Here is a 19,157-nt window from a genome sequence, read left to right on the forward strand (position 1 = left end):
CAGCATAGAAAAGTACTCCAGCAACCACCGACTGGTAAAACATCCTCAGGAGCTTCCTGCAGATGTTAAAAGACCTCAGCTTCCTGAGGAAGTACAGTCGGCTTTGGGCTTTTTTATACAGGTGCTCTGTGTTGCATGACCAGTCCAGTTTATTGTCCACCCACAGCCCGAGGTACTTGTACTTGTTGACCACCTCCACCTCCTCCCCCTCTATCTGAACCGGCAGTGGACCTTCTCTGGACCTCCCGAAGTCCACAACCAGTTCCTTAGTCTTAGAGGTGTTGAGTTGCAGGTGGTTTGTGTGACTCCATGCGACAAAGTTCCTCACCAGACTTCTGTACTCCTCTTCCTGATCATCCCAGATACACCCCATGATGGCTGTGTCGTCTGCATTTGTCAGCCTATATCAAAACTGACATTTTTTTAGGGTCTTTCAGAGTACAGAGTCTGTACTTTTAAAAGTAACAAACAATATTCTACTTGATGCTGATTCTAGTGGCTGTTCTGTCTTAGCTCTTAGCTGTCTAGGATTTGTGTGCTGTCTGACACTGTCAGCCATGACTTACTCATTGGGTGCTTGGAACACTGTGCAGGAGTCAAGGGTATGGTTCCTAACTGGTTTCAATCTTATATTAAACAATGGGCTTTCTCATTGGAAAATACTCTTCCACATCAGCTGTTGAGACATCAGGAATTTCACTGGGGTCTGTCTTGGATCCTGTTCTTTTCTTTTCTTTCTTTTTTATTTGTACATGATATTATATGCCAACATAACATCCCTTTTACTATTACCATGCCATGTGTGGGATGTGTTGTTACAAATGATAAACAAAAGTGGTGTGTAATGTGTAAAAAATGCTGAAACACAAGCAAATGTTGTGCTCTGGAAATATAAAGATAAATGCTTAATATATGCTTTCATTTGGAAAATGTCCTTTCTAATTGCTTTATTAATTATTACTGATGAGTCAATGTGGTTTCAGGCTTGGCTTGTACTCCTGTATCTGCTTGAGGCAGAATTAGTATGTACTATTTTAAATACTTTTAGCAAAGTGATACATAATAAGTGATATTTTAACAATTAATCATATCATTTATCTGCAACATGTTCATATATAAAAAGAATCCTAAAGTTGCTCAAACTGCAGAACTGATCTTTTTTTTTTTTTTTGTCAGATCTGTTTAGCTCATGCTTGTAACATTTTTGTGACCATTTTCTGACACTTGATTAGTTCATTTCTCCATTCAGCTGTGGGAGAATTGCTCCTGGGCCATTTCAATCACTTGACTTAATTCTGTTTCATTTGGCAGCAAATCACAATATAAAAATCTCTGCACACTTTTCATAGTAACATTCCAACGTCATAGACAGAAATCCAGTGCTTGAATTTAAGCAAGTTCTAGGCAACAATTGAGATTAAGGCACCTGAAACAAGGCTAGAAATGCAGTTATACAGTAATAAAGCACACTTTAAAATTTTAAAAGTGCCTCTGTAAAGATGGAAGGCCACTGGAAACAGTCTGTCTCCAGATGGGATTAGCTCTTCCCAATTCCCAGTGCGCAGAAATGCTATTTCTTCCACTAAGATCGATGCATTAATGAATTAATAAATAATTATTAATAATAATTTAAGGGCTGGATTGTGTTTGTTCGAGGCTGCATGTAAGTACTGACATAATAGAGAAAACATGGCTGCTAGCTTGCTGCTTGCATTTGTCAATTTGGAAGAAAATTTTTAGCCTTTGCCCAAAATGACTGACTACTGATTAATATCGATTGATTTACCTCCAATTTCTCCTGCTTTATTTGATACTATGCACTCTTTTCTTCACTGTCACATTTTTAGACACCGCCAAATTCATCTGCCCTCCGTTTGTTAGCATGATAAAAATGAAAGAATACTGCTGGCAAGTTATTAAGAAATGCTCATCAATCACAATGGAAAACCATGTAAAGACTGGCAAAGATCATAGGAAAAAACAATAAAAAGTGTGTGAGGTAAGCTTCACTTATCTTTAGTGGAGGATTCTGCTAGAGAGATAAGCACCAAATTTGATTCCTCCAAAAATAATTTCTTCATTTGTGGGTTTGATGGTGGTGGTGGTGGGTGCGTTGTCCTACTCATTTAGCCTACTTCTCTTCTGACAAAGTGAAGTAGGCTAAATGATCTCAGAAAGCATCACATCATGTTGTGATCTAAAGAAACTCCAGAACAATTGAGAAACAATGTAATTGATATCTATCAATCTTTAAAGGGTTACAGAGCCATTTCTAAGGCTTTTAGACTCCAGTGAACCACAATGAGAGCCATTATCCACAAATGGAGAAAACTTGGAACAGTGCCAAAAGTACTTGAGAGAAACCATCGATGACTCATCCACGAGATCACAAAAGGAGTGTTTATGATTCAACAATAAGAAAATGATTTGTGCCCCTGCATCAGTTTGTGCCCTTAATCTCAAACAAAACAAAACTACATCAGCACGTAAACCAAAACTCTGAATGGCTCAGAAAACAAAATGAAGGTTTTGGGGTGGTCTACATGAACTCTCAGTTTAAATCCACGACCTTAAACAGGCCATTCACACTTGAAAATCCTCCAATGCATTAAAGCATTAAAACAATCCTCCAACGAAGAATGTGCCAAAATTCCACTGTGATGTGAAAGACTCATTTCCAGTTACCGCAGATGCGTGATTGCAGTTCTTGCTCCAAGGCAGGGCACAACCTTAATTAGGTTCAGGGGGCAATTGCTTTTCACACAAGGCCATGTACTATAGACATGGAGAGCTTTTTTCAGTTAATAAATGCATCATTATTTAAAAACTGCATTTTGTATTTAATCAGGTTATCTTTGTCTAATGGTAAAATTCTTTTTATCTGACCATAGCTTGTAACAACCCTTTTGGGTTATAGCACCACTAGGGGGGTTGCCCTACTATTGTAATAGCTGTGAGAGTCTCCTAGTGGGTGTGTATTGTTCGTGGCAGCCATTCCATGCTGCTCGTGTTCCATTCTAAAAGAAACACCGTACTGTTGTAACAAGCTGGCACCGGCGATACCAATCTCAGCGCATGTATGACGGGCGAGTACAGCCGTGGAGACCTGGCTCATAATGTAATGTTGCTGACAGCGAATAAAGGTCTGTTATTGGATTTAACCGACTGGCTTCGGGTTATTTGGCTAACCACCACACGTGCGCTGGTCCTGCTAGCTGCTCCTTCCTCGCCAGACTGCTGTTACAAGCTGTGAAGGGTTTAGGTTTCTCCACATCTCTACACGGGAGTCTTGCATATAAAACCAACTTCCCTGTTTGCTGTCAGTAGCTGGTATGAAGAGGTGGTTCTCTTTCTTAGGTTGTTGATAACAGTCGAGTCCAAATGCCATCTGACAATATAACAAAGAGCTTCTTTTCATGTCAGGAATGTTTAGCTTCCTCAGTCTACAAATGGCCGTACATATTCAATGACTGAGATCAGATGACTATGTAGGCAGGTCAACAGTCCTTGGGTTTCTTTAGTCTTCAGGTATTACTTCAGAGTTTTGTCCTGCTGCTATGAGAATCTTTTCCCACAAAGATGAAACCAGAAGATAATTATAATTATATAATTCTACAGACAATTGGTCTGCTTCTCTTTCTGTGCAGCTCAAAAGTAGTGGCATGAACTCTTGCCAGGTCCTTTTTGCATGGGTTTGTATGGTAAATCCTGCTACTGTGGCTTCATCACACATTAAAGCAAACACGTTTGTTAAGTTAAATATTAATTCTCAATTGGCCACTCGTTTGACGTATATTAAATGATTAATGTGTATAGAATGAAATGCTCTATTAAAATATGATTATCCGTTATCAGTGATAAAGTTGGAAAGTGAGTAAGTTCAATATATTAGTCTTCTGATGGTGTGGTTTTGGTCTACCTGATCTTGCTCTGAATACAGTTGACCTCAGCTGTGAAATTGTTGATGCCCCTTTAAAGTGAAGTCAAGTCACTCCAACTTTGTGCAGAGGTACAGTACTCAGTGAAATGAGATAACGTTCTTCCAAGACCATTGTGCTACATATAAGGTATAACGTACAGAATATACAGAATAATATACAGACAATCAACACAGGACTACATAAAGTCCAAGTGTACAAAAATTGCCAAAAAAACCCCAAAAGACACACAGACACAACAGTGTAAAGGTAGACTGCAACAATAACAGTGGGTTGTGCAAAAGACTGAGCATTGTTGCAAAAAGTCACTTGATGTATGAAGTGTGTGTGTGTGTGTGTGTGTGTGTGTGTGTGTGTGTGTGTGTGTGTGTGTCAGTCCAGTCACTGAGCCACCCTCGAGTCTGATGGCTTGGGGAAGAAACTGTTCCCCCAAGCCATCAGTCTGGCTGTGAGAGCTCCAGTACCTCTTGCCAGAAGGCAGCATGGTAAAGAGCGTGTGCGAGGGGTGCATTGGGTCCTCCACAATGCTGGTGGCTTTGCAGAAGCAGCAGGTGTGATAAGTGTCTGTGATGGAGGGAAGAGAGTTTCCAATGATCTTCTCAGCTGTTCCCACTATCCGCTGTAGGGTATTGCAATCCGATACAGTGCAGTTACCATACAAGACAGTGATGCCGCTACGCAGGACACTCTCGATAGTCTCTCTGTAGAAGGTGGTGAGAATGGGTGGGAGATGGGCTTTTCTCAGCTTTCGCAGGACATAGAGATGCTGTCGGGCCTTCTTAGTTATGGAGCTGGTGTTGAGAGACCAAGAGAGGTTCTCTGCCAGGTGAACACCAAGGAATTTGGTGCTCTTCAACCACCACAGAGGATCCATCGAAGTTAACTGGACAGTGCTCTCCTGAAGTCAACAATCTGTTTTGTTTTGTCCACCTTCAGAGACAGGTTGTTGACTCTACACCAGTCTGTTAGCTGTTGCACCTTCTCTCTGTATGTTGACTCGTCGATCTTGCTGATGAGACTCACCACAGTCGTGTCATCAGCGAACTTGATGATGTGGTTCAAATTGTGCATTGCTGCTGAGTCAGTAAAGTGAACAGCAGTGGGCTGAGCACACAGCCCTGAGAGGCTCCAGTGCTCAGTGTGGTGATGTTGGTGATGCTGTTACCGATCTGGACTGCCTGAGGTCTCTCTATCAGAAAGTCCAGGATCCGGTTGCAGAGGGAGGTGTTCAGACCCAGCAGGCTCAGATTTCCAATCAGGTGCTGAGGAATGATTGTGTTGAATGCTGAACTGAAGTCTATGAACAGCATTCGTACATATGGGTCTTTATTGTATTTTCCTAGGGTCTACCTTACAATATAAAGTGCCTTGAGGCAGAGCTACTGTTGTTGTCATTAGCCGCTGTATGAATAAAATTGAACTGAATTGAACTGAAATTGAATTTATTGTCCAGGTGGACGAGGGCAAGATGTAGGGTGGTGGCACTGGCGTAATCTGTTCACCAGCTGGGGGACAGGCAAACTGCAGTGGGTCCAGTGTGGGTGGCAGCCGGGTCTTCCTTACGAACACGTCATTCTGAGCGTCAAAACGTGCATAGATGTTGGAGAGGTAGGGAGATGTCACCATCACAGGCAGGTGCCATCTTCCTGTAGTTAGTGATGCCCTGCCACATGTGCTGTATGTGACGAGGTGATGGATTGTAAGTGTGAAAACTATCAACTTCATTAAAAATAATGGTGTGAATTCCAGATGTTTTGCTAAGCTTTGTGAGGACATGGAAGCAGATCGTGTCTAGCTGCTCTACCACAGTGAGGTGAGCTGGCTTTCAAGAGGACTGGACCTCAAATGTTTGTTGGAACTGGGGAATGAGATCGTTTCTTTTCTCACAGAGAAAAAAACATCTCCTCTTGCACATGAACATCTCACTTCAAGGGAGAAACAGCAACATGTTTTTTTGTTGCAGACAAAGTTGAAGCTTTCAAGAGGAAATTGCTTTGTGGACTGAGAGGGCCCAGGAAAAGAGGATGGACATGTTTCCACTTTTGTCTTACATCTTGGAAAACTCTCCTCAGGGGAAGATCAGTGATCAGTCTGTCAGCACCTTTCACAACTGACAGAGAAATTTGCTAAATATTTCCCTGAGGAATCCAGAGAAGGACACATGTGGATTTTGGACCCATTTTCTGTGGAAGTCTATATGATAATTGTGTTTTTCTAACTATGGTAACTGAGGATCAGAGGTGTGTCAGGATAATGAAAGGTGAAAAATGAGAGGGTCTCCCAGTGGTTTCCAGACAAGATCAGATTAACTGATTCGGTTTGATGAGTTATAGAGCAAAAACCTGGTTATTGAGTGCAATGGCAGGTATGGGAGGTTCTAGCATGAATGGAAGGGCTAACATTTAAGGCTTGCAAAAATAAACCCTGAAGCCAATGATCGGGCCAACTGGCTTCCAGTTGTACAAATCAGTGACAAACTTTGCTACACTACGTTTTGCCCTGCCATAAATTTAATAATTGGCCACGCTGCCCTCAGAGACTGGGTGAGTGAAAAATAAGCTTCAGCCCATGCCAGCGTCTTTCTCCTCAGCAGACCTACTAAGTGGGAGAGTTTAGCAGCATTGTCAAAGAAAGAGGCGATTGGCCGAACACAAGTGAGCACTGTAAGAGAAAGCCCTGTACCGGCCCAACTCACCGGAAAAAGGTTTGAGTGTTGAGGTCACTGCATCATGGAACACAGGCATGGTTTGCAGAGACCAGGGCAGAGAAAAGTGGAGCGTCTTTCTCAGGAGCAGCAAACGGGGACTGTGCTGAGTGTACTGGTGGCTGATTGGGGGTGGGAGTGATGTCTGAACAGAGCTTTGGAAATGTGGATAGGATTTCCTACTGTCTGTCACTGATTGATTTGCACCTGATTTTGCCTGAAACTGCAGGATTTGCTCGTGATCACCAATTATTGCTCCCTGTTTGGAGATCACTGTCCAAATTACGTCTGCTGGATCTATTTTTTCTGCCAGTTTGTACTGTCAAAGGCGGTCAATGGTGTGAAGGCAACTGAGGGAGAGGGTGGTTAATTCCAGAGCTGAGTTAAGGTTGACAGAAGGTGAGTTTTCAGGAATGAAGACGGGAAAAGAGAGGCTTCGGTGAGGGTGACTGAGTGAGAGTCTGGCTATTTAGTGTTAGCCGTTAGTAATGCCGTTACTTTTAACGCTGTTAATCCCATCACTGGTCTTCAAAATCGCCATTAAATTGAAACCAGAGGTTTTGTATTAATGTTCTGTAGAAAACAGTTGGACTGAATTCCACCTGGTCCTTTTTTACTAGTGTGATAGGTAACTCTGTTGAAATTGTTACACTTTTTTTTTTAAATTTATGCTAAGACTAAAATTTTCTTGTTATTTTTTTGTAATAAACAAGCTAAGCTTATCTACTCTATTTATTCTTCTCTTCAGGTACTGTGTATGATCACAGCTCCAGTCACCATGATTCTGTCCTCCCAGCAGGATGCCTCTTTCGCCTTCGCCTCTTTAGCCATTGTCTTCTCAGTCTACATCACCCTGGTGGTTCTGTTTGTCCCCAAGGTAAATCCATCTCACACCTCTCTTCATCCCATACCTGCAGATTAAACTAGCACATTTAGTGTAAGACCGGATGAAAATCCATTAGCATGGACTAGAGATGGCACGATACCACTTTTTTATGTCCGATACCGATACCGATATCATAAATTTGGATATCTGCCGATACCGATATGAATCCGATATAGTGTTTTTTAATCAACAAAACTGTTTTTTAAAATATCTTGCTGCATTTTGCAAGTCTGCAAGTTCATACTCAAGTTTAAAACAACAACTACACTAAAGCTATTCTGTTATACCTGTATACAAAAAAAATATTTCATAGTTCAGCAATACTGATCAATCTAATAAACTTAGACCTACACCATCCTCCCTATTCTGGTATTTTAAAGAGTACTTAGCGTAAATATTAAGCAACCTAACTAATAGGGCTCCAACTCCCAGCAACAACAAAAATAAATAAATAAAAAATAGGGAACCACCCCTCATGCTCCACCTCATGATGCTTAATCGACGTAATCAACCTTAATTTGATGCAGTGTAAAAATGCACAGAAATCAATTATTTTTCAAGAAATATTAAATAGATTCAACATCTTTCTTCAACAAAATTGCAGACTGCACAGATGGTACCTTCCCAAAGTAAAAAGTACTATAGCTTACTAGGGTATATATTAGACTTAATAGTCACTATATACAGTAATTGACTTCTATTCATTTTACATCAAATTAAAACTTTGGGTGTCAGATAATTATTTATTAAAAGCTCGACATTTTAAATGAGAATAAGAAAGAAAAGTATGTCTTTGTGCCCCCTTTTCCCTGTTAATGCCCTATCGGCCCCCCTGGCTAAACTTTGCTAGATCCGCCCCTGCACAGTTACCAGCGTCAGCTACGTAGAAAAAGATCCTGGTGTAGAAAGAAATATTAAATAAATTCTAACAACAGCTTATCAAGCTTAAACGTGCTGCTGTTGTTCAGCCGCTGGTTTCCTCTTTCTGGTGCAAAGTGGGCCAAAAACAAACAAGAGACACGGACTCGCGACAGAAAAGCCGATCAGCTGATCATTTAAGCAGTTTCATGATTGAAGTAGCAGCCGGAGAGCGAGAGGCAGTCGCTTGTTAAGCTTAACGTGGGAATGCTTTACAAACATTCAGAGATGGACTTACACACTTGCTTTACTTCTCTCGGGGATAACTTTGTCGGAGATGAAATGCCAGGTTGCTAGCGAAGCTCCACATGCTATCCAGACCACCGACAGGTCCCGCATGCCACAGCCGCTCTATCACGTGATGCATACTGCTCCGACGTGCTAACGTTCTGAGGTGAGTTACGGCGTGTTGCAAGTTTTGCGAGGTGCTTTCGTGATATTTAATGGATCGGATTACATTTTTTATTTTTCTCCGATATCCGATCCAGTAATTTAGGTCAGTATCGGACCGATACCGATACGTAATATCGGATCGGTCCATCTCTAGCATGGACGGCATCTGAGATTGCATGATATATCACCTGAGGGTCTGCTAATTGGGTGAGTGTTGCCGTGTCAGCATCACCAATTCAGATCTTTAACAGTCTACTCTGGCCAATCAGCATGGTGCTGTGTCTCTGTTCATATTCCTGGAGTGCTGTTAGTTTAGGGAGGATGATATTAACTAAGTACACAAATATCACGTCCATACTTGCCAAGTAAATCAAAAAACATATTTTAATTAGTAAGAATGAGGTCCCATTCCTCTCTGATAAAGGATTCTAGATGCTCTGTAGTCCTGGGTGATCTTTGTTAAATCCTTTGTTTCATAATGTGCAAAATGTTTTGAGTTGGTAAAAGTTCTGCAAAAGAAGTACCTATCAGCAGATGGACTCTTCTACAGTACTACAAAGCCCTGCTGTTGTAATAGATGCACTATGGAGTTTTCATGTATCACATTAAAAACATTTGCACAATTTGTAGATGCGGCGCCTGATAACACGTGGTGAGTGGCAGTCAGATGCCCAGGAGACCATGAAGACAGGTTCATCCACCAATAACAATGACGAGGAGAAGTCCAGACAACTAGAGAGAGAGAACAAGGAACTGCAGAAGATCATCCAGGAGGTCAGGCAGGCCCTTTTCTTATCCAAGTGTTTGTTTCATTTAAGCTCTTCCTCTGTATTTAACAGGTTAATGACTCAAATACTTTTTCTCCCAAGAAGTACCTAAACAAGAAAGCAGGTTCTCCTGTTAACTAAGTCAGTTAAAACAGATGCTTATCATGTAAAAGTCTTTTTGGATCTGTAATAACTTAATTTTTGAGTGTTTACTTTACTTTTCCCTTAGAAAGAAGAACGTGTGTCAGAGCTGAGAAACCAGCTGTCTGAGAGACAGGCCCTGCGATCAAGGAGAAGAGCGTCCACCATCACTAATCAGAACCACAGCCCCCCTCCCTTTTCCATCACCCAGAGTGACCCCAGGTCGTTGGCCCCTCCTCCAGGATACCCAGCGCCTGCCTCTGACCCTCATCCTGTTCCACAGTCCTTCGCCAACTCGTCCAGTCTCTACCAGTCAGACAGCAAGATCAGTCGAAATAAGTGTCACACTAGCCGGCTTCAGCTACTCTACAAGTAAGATGGTGGTTAACAGTGGCAGGATGAGGATAGTAATACAAGTTTGAAAAATAAATAAATATCTAAGGTTTAAAATGAAGATTAAAAAAAAGGTAAAGGATTTTCCCTCAGACAGAAATGAGTGCAGCAAAATATGTTCCAGTCAAGCAACAGCTCAATAAAAACACTGAGAAGGCACATACACAGATATACACCCTGTGATAGCACATGTACTTTTGATTAATTTGATTGAGGCATGAGCAGCGTCTTTAAATGTCCCCTGGCTTTGAGGTCAGTTTACCACTACTACTACAACTTGAAAACAGTAGAGCGGCTGTAGCTCAAGATGTAGACTGGGTCATCCACCCGTTGGAAGATTGGTACTTCTGTGCTTGGCTCCTCCAGACATCAAAGAATCCTTGACCAAGATCCTGAGTTGCCCCAAAGGCATCCATCACAGTATGAGGTAAACAGCACTTAGTCATAGAAAAAAGTGCTTACGGTAAATGAATGTGTGCAAATGGGTGAATAAGGGTTGTAGTAAGGAAGCACTTTGAGTGTTCAAATACAGTAGAAAAATGCTATATGTGTACCAGTCCAGTATTTTCTAAGCTGATCTCTGCTGGATTTGTTTTTGATTTATTGTTCTGGATAAATTTCCTCCCAAATTTGTAACTGGTCTGTTCTCTATTAGATTTAAATGGTAGCCTACAAAACTAGCGAGGTTAGTTTAGACAGGGCGCCTTAGGATTGAATCAAATAAATTATAGTTTTAAACCTGTCCTGGTGCTCACTGTTTGGTGAAAGAGGAGCAGAGGTCTGTCCAAGAAATCTGTCTTCCAGTTTTGATGAGTGAAATTTTATTATTTCATTAGTATGTTGTTTAGTACTAATTAGCAGGTATCCACAGTATCTGCCCAGTGCACCAATATAGTTAGTGGTTGCAGTTTGCTAACCAGGCAAGAGATGGCTAATAAGCCCCACTTTTAATAACATGCTGGTGAGTGGCTGCATCCATCATTGTTATTACACTTTCAAACTGGTTGGGTTTATATAGAGAGTGGTAGAGTTGTAGAACAACAAAATTCCCAGAAGACTAGGCTATTTGTGTTATAAGCAAGATAGACATAATTATAGCCTACATACATACTTACATTCTACATTTGTTCCCCAGTGATAACATCTTTGAGCAAACCAAAAGACTGTGTTTACAGACTTTTATGGTTGTGGTGTGCATTGCTACAATGTGTAACTAAATTTCTGTGTACTAGATTTAATGCAGAAGTACAAATCAAGTTGAACATTGCATACAACGGTATTTTCAGCACTGACAGGCTTACTATCAAAATTCAAAGTAATCATTTATGAAACAAGAAGAAGAGCATTCTGTCTGCGATGACCATAAGAACAACAGCTGCCACTGACACTGAACACTGAAGTTAGACCAATGAGAGTTTCTTTAGCTGAATCATTTAAAAAACTAGAAACATATAAAAGGCGCTTTGATATGCACACAGTTATCAGCATGCCTATTATGATGATGTTCACAGATTCATGATAAAGCTGCTGACCTAGGCATGATAGTCAGCATCCCCCACTGGTGTATGTAATAGACATAGTGTCAGGTGGACCCAGGTGGCAGATCACTCAGACAGACACGGTTGCAGTTAAACAGGTTTATTTACAGTGAGGACGAATATCAAACATAACACTTACATGAGATTGAATGGAAAACTCAAACTATGCAGAGGGGGAAGAGGAGAAAAGGAAGTTAGTGACCGATAGCAACAGAGCTGAGGAGATACGGAAATGTTCACAAGGAATTTGAGAGCTTAGTCGCCACACGGTTAGTACGGACTTGGGGAGGTACATAAAACAGGAGGTTGAGGCGGGGACCAGCAACAGTGTAGGCGAGTGGAGTGACGGGGTCCAGAAGAGATGAACTGAGGTAGCACGGTGAAGTGGACAGGTGGTTGGCTGGGCAGAGAGTGTCGTCATTTGACAGGAAGCAGAGGAGAAGGAAATCTGTGAATACCTTGGTTATCAAAGTAGTACATAAAAGACGGGTGATCCGTTACTGCTTGAGGCTAAGACAATAATCTGACACCTGAGAGCTGCTTCTTAAATAGTCCGGCTGATGACGCCTGATGCTCAAAGGGTGCATCAGGGAAACAAAACACAATAGAACACACCCGTCCCAGCTCCTAACACATAAAACGTGCACAAAACTTACAGTACATCATTATTATTATTCATAAAATTACTATTTTATTTAAATATTTTAAGGAAAATGCAGGCTAGAGGGTCTCAGTTCATACAGGGCACATTTAAGACACTTTTAAATCACAGTTTAAAAAATAATCAAATGCCGCAACAACAGCCTAGCAATCATTTAGAACTCATAATATGGTCTTCTAATGTGGTTAAATAGTGATTTAAGAGACTGACTAAAAAATATGATTTTCTTTTTAAATAAATGTTGCAAATTTTGTTAGTGGTTATGTTCATTATTTAATTCGCTTTGTCACTGTAGCTCTTCTGGTTAAATGTTTGGTGGTGGTTTAAACAGTGTTCCTGGTCGCTGTTTAGAGAGAATCCATAGTTGGGTGTGTTCATGCTAAACCCCTCACTGTCACTTGAAGACGTTTAACATGTCTTCAAGAGTTTAAAATTAGAGTCAAACAAAATAAGACCTTAAAATGTTTTATTTAAACTAAATTTGCTGTAGGAATTACATTTGCAGATCTTATGTTTAAGGCTGTAAAATACAACATGACCAATTTTTAAATCAGTTTTTAGACCTTTTTTCTAGTTGCTTAATATTGTTGCTGCTTATTTATGTCACGAGCATATATTTCTTTTAGGATGTAATTACACTGTCCTATACACTTGGGGGTGCTAATGTCATGATTTGTTGTGTTTTACTGTTCCACTGGCAAGTTTACAGCAGCATGTAGTACACGGACACCCATCTTAGGACAGGATGGGTGTCAGCTAAACATATGAATTGAAAAAACATCATAACATTTATCTGGTTCTGTTGTGAACATTTTCTACCAGTTTTGCCTTTTTCTGTTTGGAGAAATGACAATTGGTGTTGAATTCAAACTGCAAGCTTGAAGGTAATATGTCAACTACAGAATGGTTAATTATAATAAACGCAGTAGCTACATGTAATACCAGACTAGCTTTCAATTAAAAATGGTAAGCCTGTTGACTATATGGCCAGCAGTGTATTTCAGACAACTCCAATGAACAGTTCCTGTCACCTTGTTTTTAAAGCTCAAAGCAGAGTTCACTGCAGGCCATTCAATTCAGTTCAATTCAATTTTATTTATACAGCGCCAAATCACAACAACAGTCACCTCAAGGCGCTTTATATTGTAAGGTAGACCCTACAATAATACATACAGAGAAAAAACCCAGCAAGCACTTTGGCGACAGTGGGAAGGAAAAACTCCCTTTTAACAGGAACAAACCTTCAGCAGAACCAGGCTCAGGGAGGGGCGGCCTGCTGCGACCGGTTGGGGTGAGAGAAGGAAGACCAGATAAAGACATGCTGTGGAAGAGAGCCAGAGATAAATAACAAGTGTGATTCAATGCAGAAAGGTGATTAAAAAGGTGCATCATGGGAATCCCCCCATGGCTAGCATCCATATGTCTCTCAGAGTGCAAAATCCCCACATAAACACCAGGAATCATTATGTCAAGATTAGGCTTTGCTCAGAATCAGAATATATTTATCCTCGTCACCCTCTCTGATACATCCCACTACTGCAGAATCATCATAAAACTAATGGAGGTGGCAGGTTTCTGAAGTCTATACACAGTGAAGAGAAAGGAGACAGGACGGTCCCCTGCAGGGCATCTGTGTTGCTGACCATACTGTCCACCACACAAAACTGCAGGCACACATAGTGTGGTCTGACAGTCAGATAGTTGGCAATCCAGATGACTAAGGACGCATAACTACCTACATCGCTGTCAGTTTAAAAAACAGTAGGGCTTGTCTGAAGGTGCTGAAGGAGAAGCATCTGGCTCTCATTTATCTCACCGTGCTCACTAACCAGGTAAAATGGAGAGGACTATCAGTGGGCTAATCGTGGGCCATAGATAGTGAAAAATGATGTGTGATGTTCACAATGAGCACCATGGGTCTCGTTGTGACATCGGCTATGACCTCTGGAGTCTCATCAGCTGGTTCCTGATTTGTTTAGTAGTGAAGCTGACTGGAGTGGAAGGAGTGGAGGTGCCCTGATGTAGAATGTGAAGAGTGTACAGACCCTGGGAGCCTCCTCACAGGAGGGTTTATACATTAACACAAGATTTTATTTTATTTATTTTTTAATTACTTGGATACAGACTTCTGAGTTGTTAAAAATTAATCATTTAGAATGCCAAAACTTAAATTCCTAATGGTATGTAGGTATAAATTTAAATTTAAATAATAGCAGTTTTGCTTCTCCGGTCAACAAACCAGGAGAAATCATTCATTTTATATAACTTGTATTAGTCACTGACATTATTTTTAAGGTAATGATATACAATAAACAGTTTGTTCCATTTAAATAGGGCTGCACCTTCATTTGGACTTTATTTACAAAGGCACACCAGTCAGAAAGAGATCTAGATGTGGGTATCATCAACATTAATATGAAACAGGGTTTGTTTCTGAGCTAAAAGATGCATGATGGTATTTTACTTTAGTCTCTACTGAATCCCCCTCAAAAGAGGTTGATCATATCATTTCCTCTTAGAACTCAAGTTTCACCAACAGTTCACACACACTTCCTCCACAGCTATAAACAAACTTATTCAGAACAAGAAAACCACCAGGGTGTCAGATTTCCCCTGTATGGGCTGCTGCTGTATTTCCGTTTTTTGTTGTGTTCTCTCTTCTGCTTCTATTTTGTGGAGGGGGGGGGGTTTCATAGGAGAAACTGAAATCATGCTTCATTTCTGTACGCCTAACAGAGATAAGTTCGCTGGGTTCAGAGCTTTATGTCTACATAAATGGTTTAACTGGGTCTTACCGACTTTAGTGAAACGAGACCATCTATGTCTTCAGCACTGGTCAAAGGGCACTCTTGTAATATAAAGCAGGTCAGGCATTATTAATTCAGTCAGAAAGGTTTCCATACCCACAAACAATACAAAAACTGACCACAACTTTGACAACATTCTCCTCCTGTTTCTCAAAAGAAAAATAACATGAAAACAATTAAAATAAATTAAATGTGAATTCATGTTTCACGCTAAACTGAAATCTTGATGCTGAGAAAGGTGTTCAATGCAAATAAATGGAAATAAATAATGCTAACCAGTTTCCTTTTTCTCATTCGGTTTGGCATTGGGATAATGCCATCAGGCTACTGTCCTGATTCTTATCATATCAAACCATATTTTGACATATCTTTGGTCTTTGTGGTATGGTCTGCTCACAGTAAAGATCAGATGTAGTTAATCCAGCAGTTTTCATGAGGTCATTTCTCCCGTACACGTGGAAGCGCACCTCAAACTTAAGATACAGTCCTGGACATGTCACGGTTAACGCTGCCCAACCGTGGGGATGTGGGGAAAGGAGGACCCAAATGCTGGACTCTTTGATGCAACAGTGCGTTTATTTACAGTGCAGGGAAAACAACAAATCCGCAGTGCGTTCCCGACTCCCGTGACATGTCCTCTTCCCAGTGATAGTGTTCTTTGTCTCCGCCCCTCAGTGTCTGAGCACCCCGTGCTCGCTGCCCTCTCGTCTCCACATTCTCTTAGGGAATAACAAAGAGGCAGCCGTCAGAAACACCACAATGCAGCAGACTAACCTTACTAACTTGACAAGAGCCTAACGTGAAGTCACACAATGATCCAGCGTTGGAGAGAGCCCCATCACACTCTTAAGTAGTTTCTCCGACGAGGCTTAATCAGCTGCAGGTGTGTGATGGTCTTCAGGTGTGGCCAACCACCTGGCAGGGCCACACCCACCAGGCCTGAAGGTGCCTGTCACAGCCGCACCCACACAAACACGCACACCTGGACAACAAAAACAGCAGTGCAGAGCAGCAAAAACACATATAATATAATACAAGTCCATAACTGCTCAAGGACCCTGGGTCGCTCACATCCAGGACCCTGACAGGGCCACCACTTTTTTACAGTTCAAGCAGCTGCCACAGGCTGCAGGGGCATTGGAGGAAAAAATGTTAACAAACATAGAAACAGTATGGCTGTTTACATGGCTGCACACTGCTTGGGCCACACGTAGTGTCCTCTGAAACTCTTACAAAGAACAGAGTAAGCTTCAATCATATTAGAGGCTCAAATTACCCACTCATGACTCTTTGATAGCCTCACACTGTTTTTATTTCTGAGCACAGACCCATAATTTATATCACAGATTTAGTGTCTTTATAATGGTAAGGTTGCCATGGAGTTTTTTGATTAATTTTTTGAAGAAATAATTAAAATAATCCTAACGCTAATGCTAAGTCCTAACCTGAACACCATCTACATGGCTTGATGTGAGAGGTTAGCTAACTGCAGCGTTTCATCCCCTCTTTGTGTTATTTTGTTTGATTTCCAAAAATCGTGACATTTGACCAAAAACGAAAGGAAAGACAAAAGGAAATTCTCCCCTCTCACAAGCTGTTCTTAGCGCTTTCAACCACAACTGATTGTCTTCCTCTCAGCAAAGAGTTTCACTTCTGCCTCTTCTTGTGACAGCTTTTTATTTCACTGAGGATCCAGCGTTCCATTGTGTTGTCATGTCGGTTTCTTTGAATCCAATATATGGGAATATTCTACACGTGACAAATATTCAGTGTGATCTCAAGACTCATTTTTCTTTCTGTGGTAGCACAGCTTGTTTCGTTAGCACGGGTAATCTAAATTGTCCCAAGCACCTTGCCCCAAGTAGACTAACAAGTTAATTAGGAGGTACTGATGTGTGAACCACGCAAACATTGTTCAGTGCTTCGGCTAAATTTGTTTCCGGTGATCCTGTGTAAATATCTAATGTAATGTATGTTTGTGTGTGTTGATGTGAATTAACTGTAGAGTCTGTAAAGCAGTGGAGATGTGCTGTTCATACATATGAAAATATGCACACAGAGTGTAAATATTGGTTATGTAAATAATTACAATTGATTATTTGGCATATTTAACATGTCTTTCATGTGGTACAGTATTCAAACTATATTTCTATATGCTGTTACATTTAATATGGCAGATTATTTCATTTGCAAGAATGAAAATAAAACAAACTGTTTTTCTCAAAATGTTTTGTTCATTGTACTTATCCTTTTCAGGGTCGCGGGGAGGGGGGGGGGGGGTAAGAGGCGGGGTACACCCTGGACAGGTCATCAGTCTGTCGCAGTGCTAGCACACAGAGATAGACAACCTACATTCATACACCTATGGGCAATTTAGAATGATCAATTAACCTATCTTTGAGGAGTACAAATACCTGGGAACCATCTTTGACAACCTCCTGAAATTCTCTGCCAACACAGAGGAGATTCTCAGGAGGTGCCACCAACGGCTATACCTCCTTAGGAAACTAGTGGTGTGCGGATCGATACTGAAATATTGATTCTTCCGATACCAGCAATTTATGTTCTAGAATCGATTCTCATATTATAATATCGATATTTTAGTACTCTGGGGTAAATTTGTAGTTTTTCCATTAAAATGAATGCAGTGGAAAGAAACTATACAATTTGGATCGTCTAATTTGGAAGGAACTACTTCCTCTTACGCCTTTCATAGTCATATGCGGAATACGGCTGTATAAATGTGTCGCAGCCCCTGGCGTGCACACTCACAACAATGGCTGAGCGCAAACAGAGTCCTGTGTGGACACGTTGTTGTGGCAACACCACTGACCTCGTCAAACACCTCGGAGGAAATCACATCACAGAATATGATAAGCTTATGTTGAGGCGAACTGAAGAGGAGGACAGGGACAGGTGCTGCTAGGGCGAGACAGATGTCTCTCGCACAGTCCTTTAGTGCTGCAGGCAGGAAACATGCTCAAATAGCGCACAACGTCAGGTTTTTTTTATTTCTATATGATTATTCTGCATTATTAAGCAATAAAAACAAGTTGTCTGATGTCCTCTAATCATTATGAAGCAATATGGTTATGTTATTATTACAATTACATAATACAATTATATATTGTATTATGAAATGCAATGAAACATTAAGTTTTTGTACAGAGTATCGGTATCGGATCAGTATCGCCGATACCACCCTGAATTTTACTTGGTATCGGATCGGAAAGGAAATCAGTGGTATCGCACATCACTATAGGAAACTCAACTGCTTTGGAGTCAGCACACCCATCATGATGGCTTTTTACCATGCCTTCCTGGAAAGCATCATGACCTTCTCCATCACTTGCTGGTTCCACTCCCTCAGCCTTCAGAACAGGAACAGCCTGCAACACATGGCATCAGTGTGCTCTAAAATCATTGGCCTGCCTGTCAGAACTCTGGCACAGGTTTTCAGCCCACAGGCCCTTAGACAGGCAGCCAAAATCATCAACGACCCCTCTCACATTCTTCACCCCGCATTTCAATGGCTCCCCTCTGGGCGACGCCTCCGCTGCATTTCCTGCAGGACTGAGCGAGGAGAGCCACCTTTGTCCCCAAAGCCACTCTGCTTTCCCACACCAGAAACATCAACTACTCTACATTCTTTTTATACTACCGACACTTTATTCACTTTTAGTCACTTACAGTTATTTATTCACCTTTTAGTCACTTTAATTTTAAAACTGTGTAATTTTAAAGCTGTGTATATTCTGTGTATTTATTATCTGACTCTTATTGCCTGTTCTTATTGTCCTTATCTTCAACGTTATGCTGCTCTGTCGTATGTTAATTGGCCCTTGGAGATAAATAAAGTCTTTCTGATTCTATCCCCACTAACTGCATGTCTTTTAGTGATGGGATTTCCAGCTCTTTTTAGAGAGCCGGCTCTTTCGGCTCCCAACCGGCTCTTCAGGTTGTTTTCTTGCTTTAATTAATTTGTTATTAACAACAATATAAAATTATGCA

The 19,157-nt window shown here is 41.0% G+C and overlaps 1 protein-coding gene across 3 annotated transcripts in view; it reads left to right on the forward strand.

The window, feature by feature from the left end:
• The window catches only part of gabbr1b (gamma-aminobutyric acid (GABA) B receptor, 1b), a 127,259-nt gene extending 109,887 nt beyond the window's left edge, over positions 1–17,372 (forward strand). For 2 of the 3 annotated variants that reach the window (XM_076879120.1, XM_076879121.1), the window contains exons 16-18: positions 7,391–7,519; positions 9,470–9,613; positions 9,836–17,372. In XM_076879120.1, the coding sequence (XP_076735235.1) occupies positions 7,391–7,519; positions 9,470–9,613; positions 9,836–10,123 (561 nt within the window). In that variant the 3' untranslated portion in view covers positions 10,124–17,372. Of the gene's footprint in view, positions 1–7,390; positions 8,841–9,469; positions 9,614–9,835 lie in introns of those variants that run through there. The other variant, XR_013095155.1, reaches the window with a different exon arrangement.
• The last annotated feature ends 1,785 nt before the right edge of the window (positions 17,373–19,157 follow it).

The sequence above is a fragment of the Maylandia zebra genome, linkage group LG22, assembly GCF_041146795.1.
Source record: "Maylandia zebra isolate NMK-2024a linkage group LG22, Mzebra_GT3a, whole genome shotgun sequence".
Classification (NCBI taxonomy): domain Eukaryota; kingdom Metazoa; phylum Chordata; class Actinopteri; order Cichliformes; family Cichlidae; genus Maylandia; species Maylandia zebra.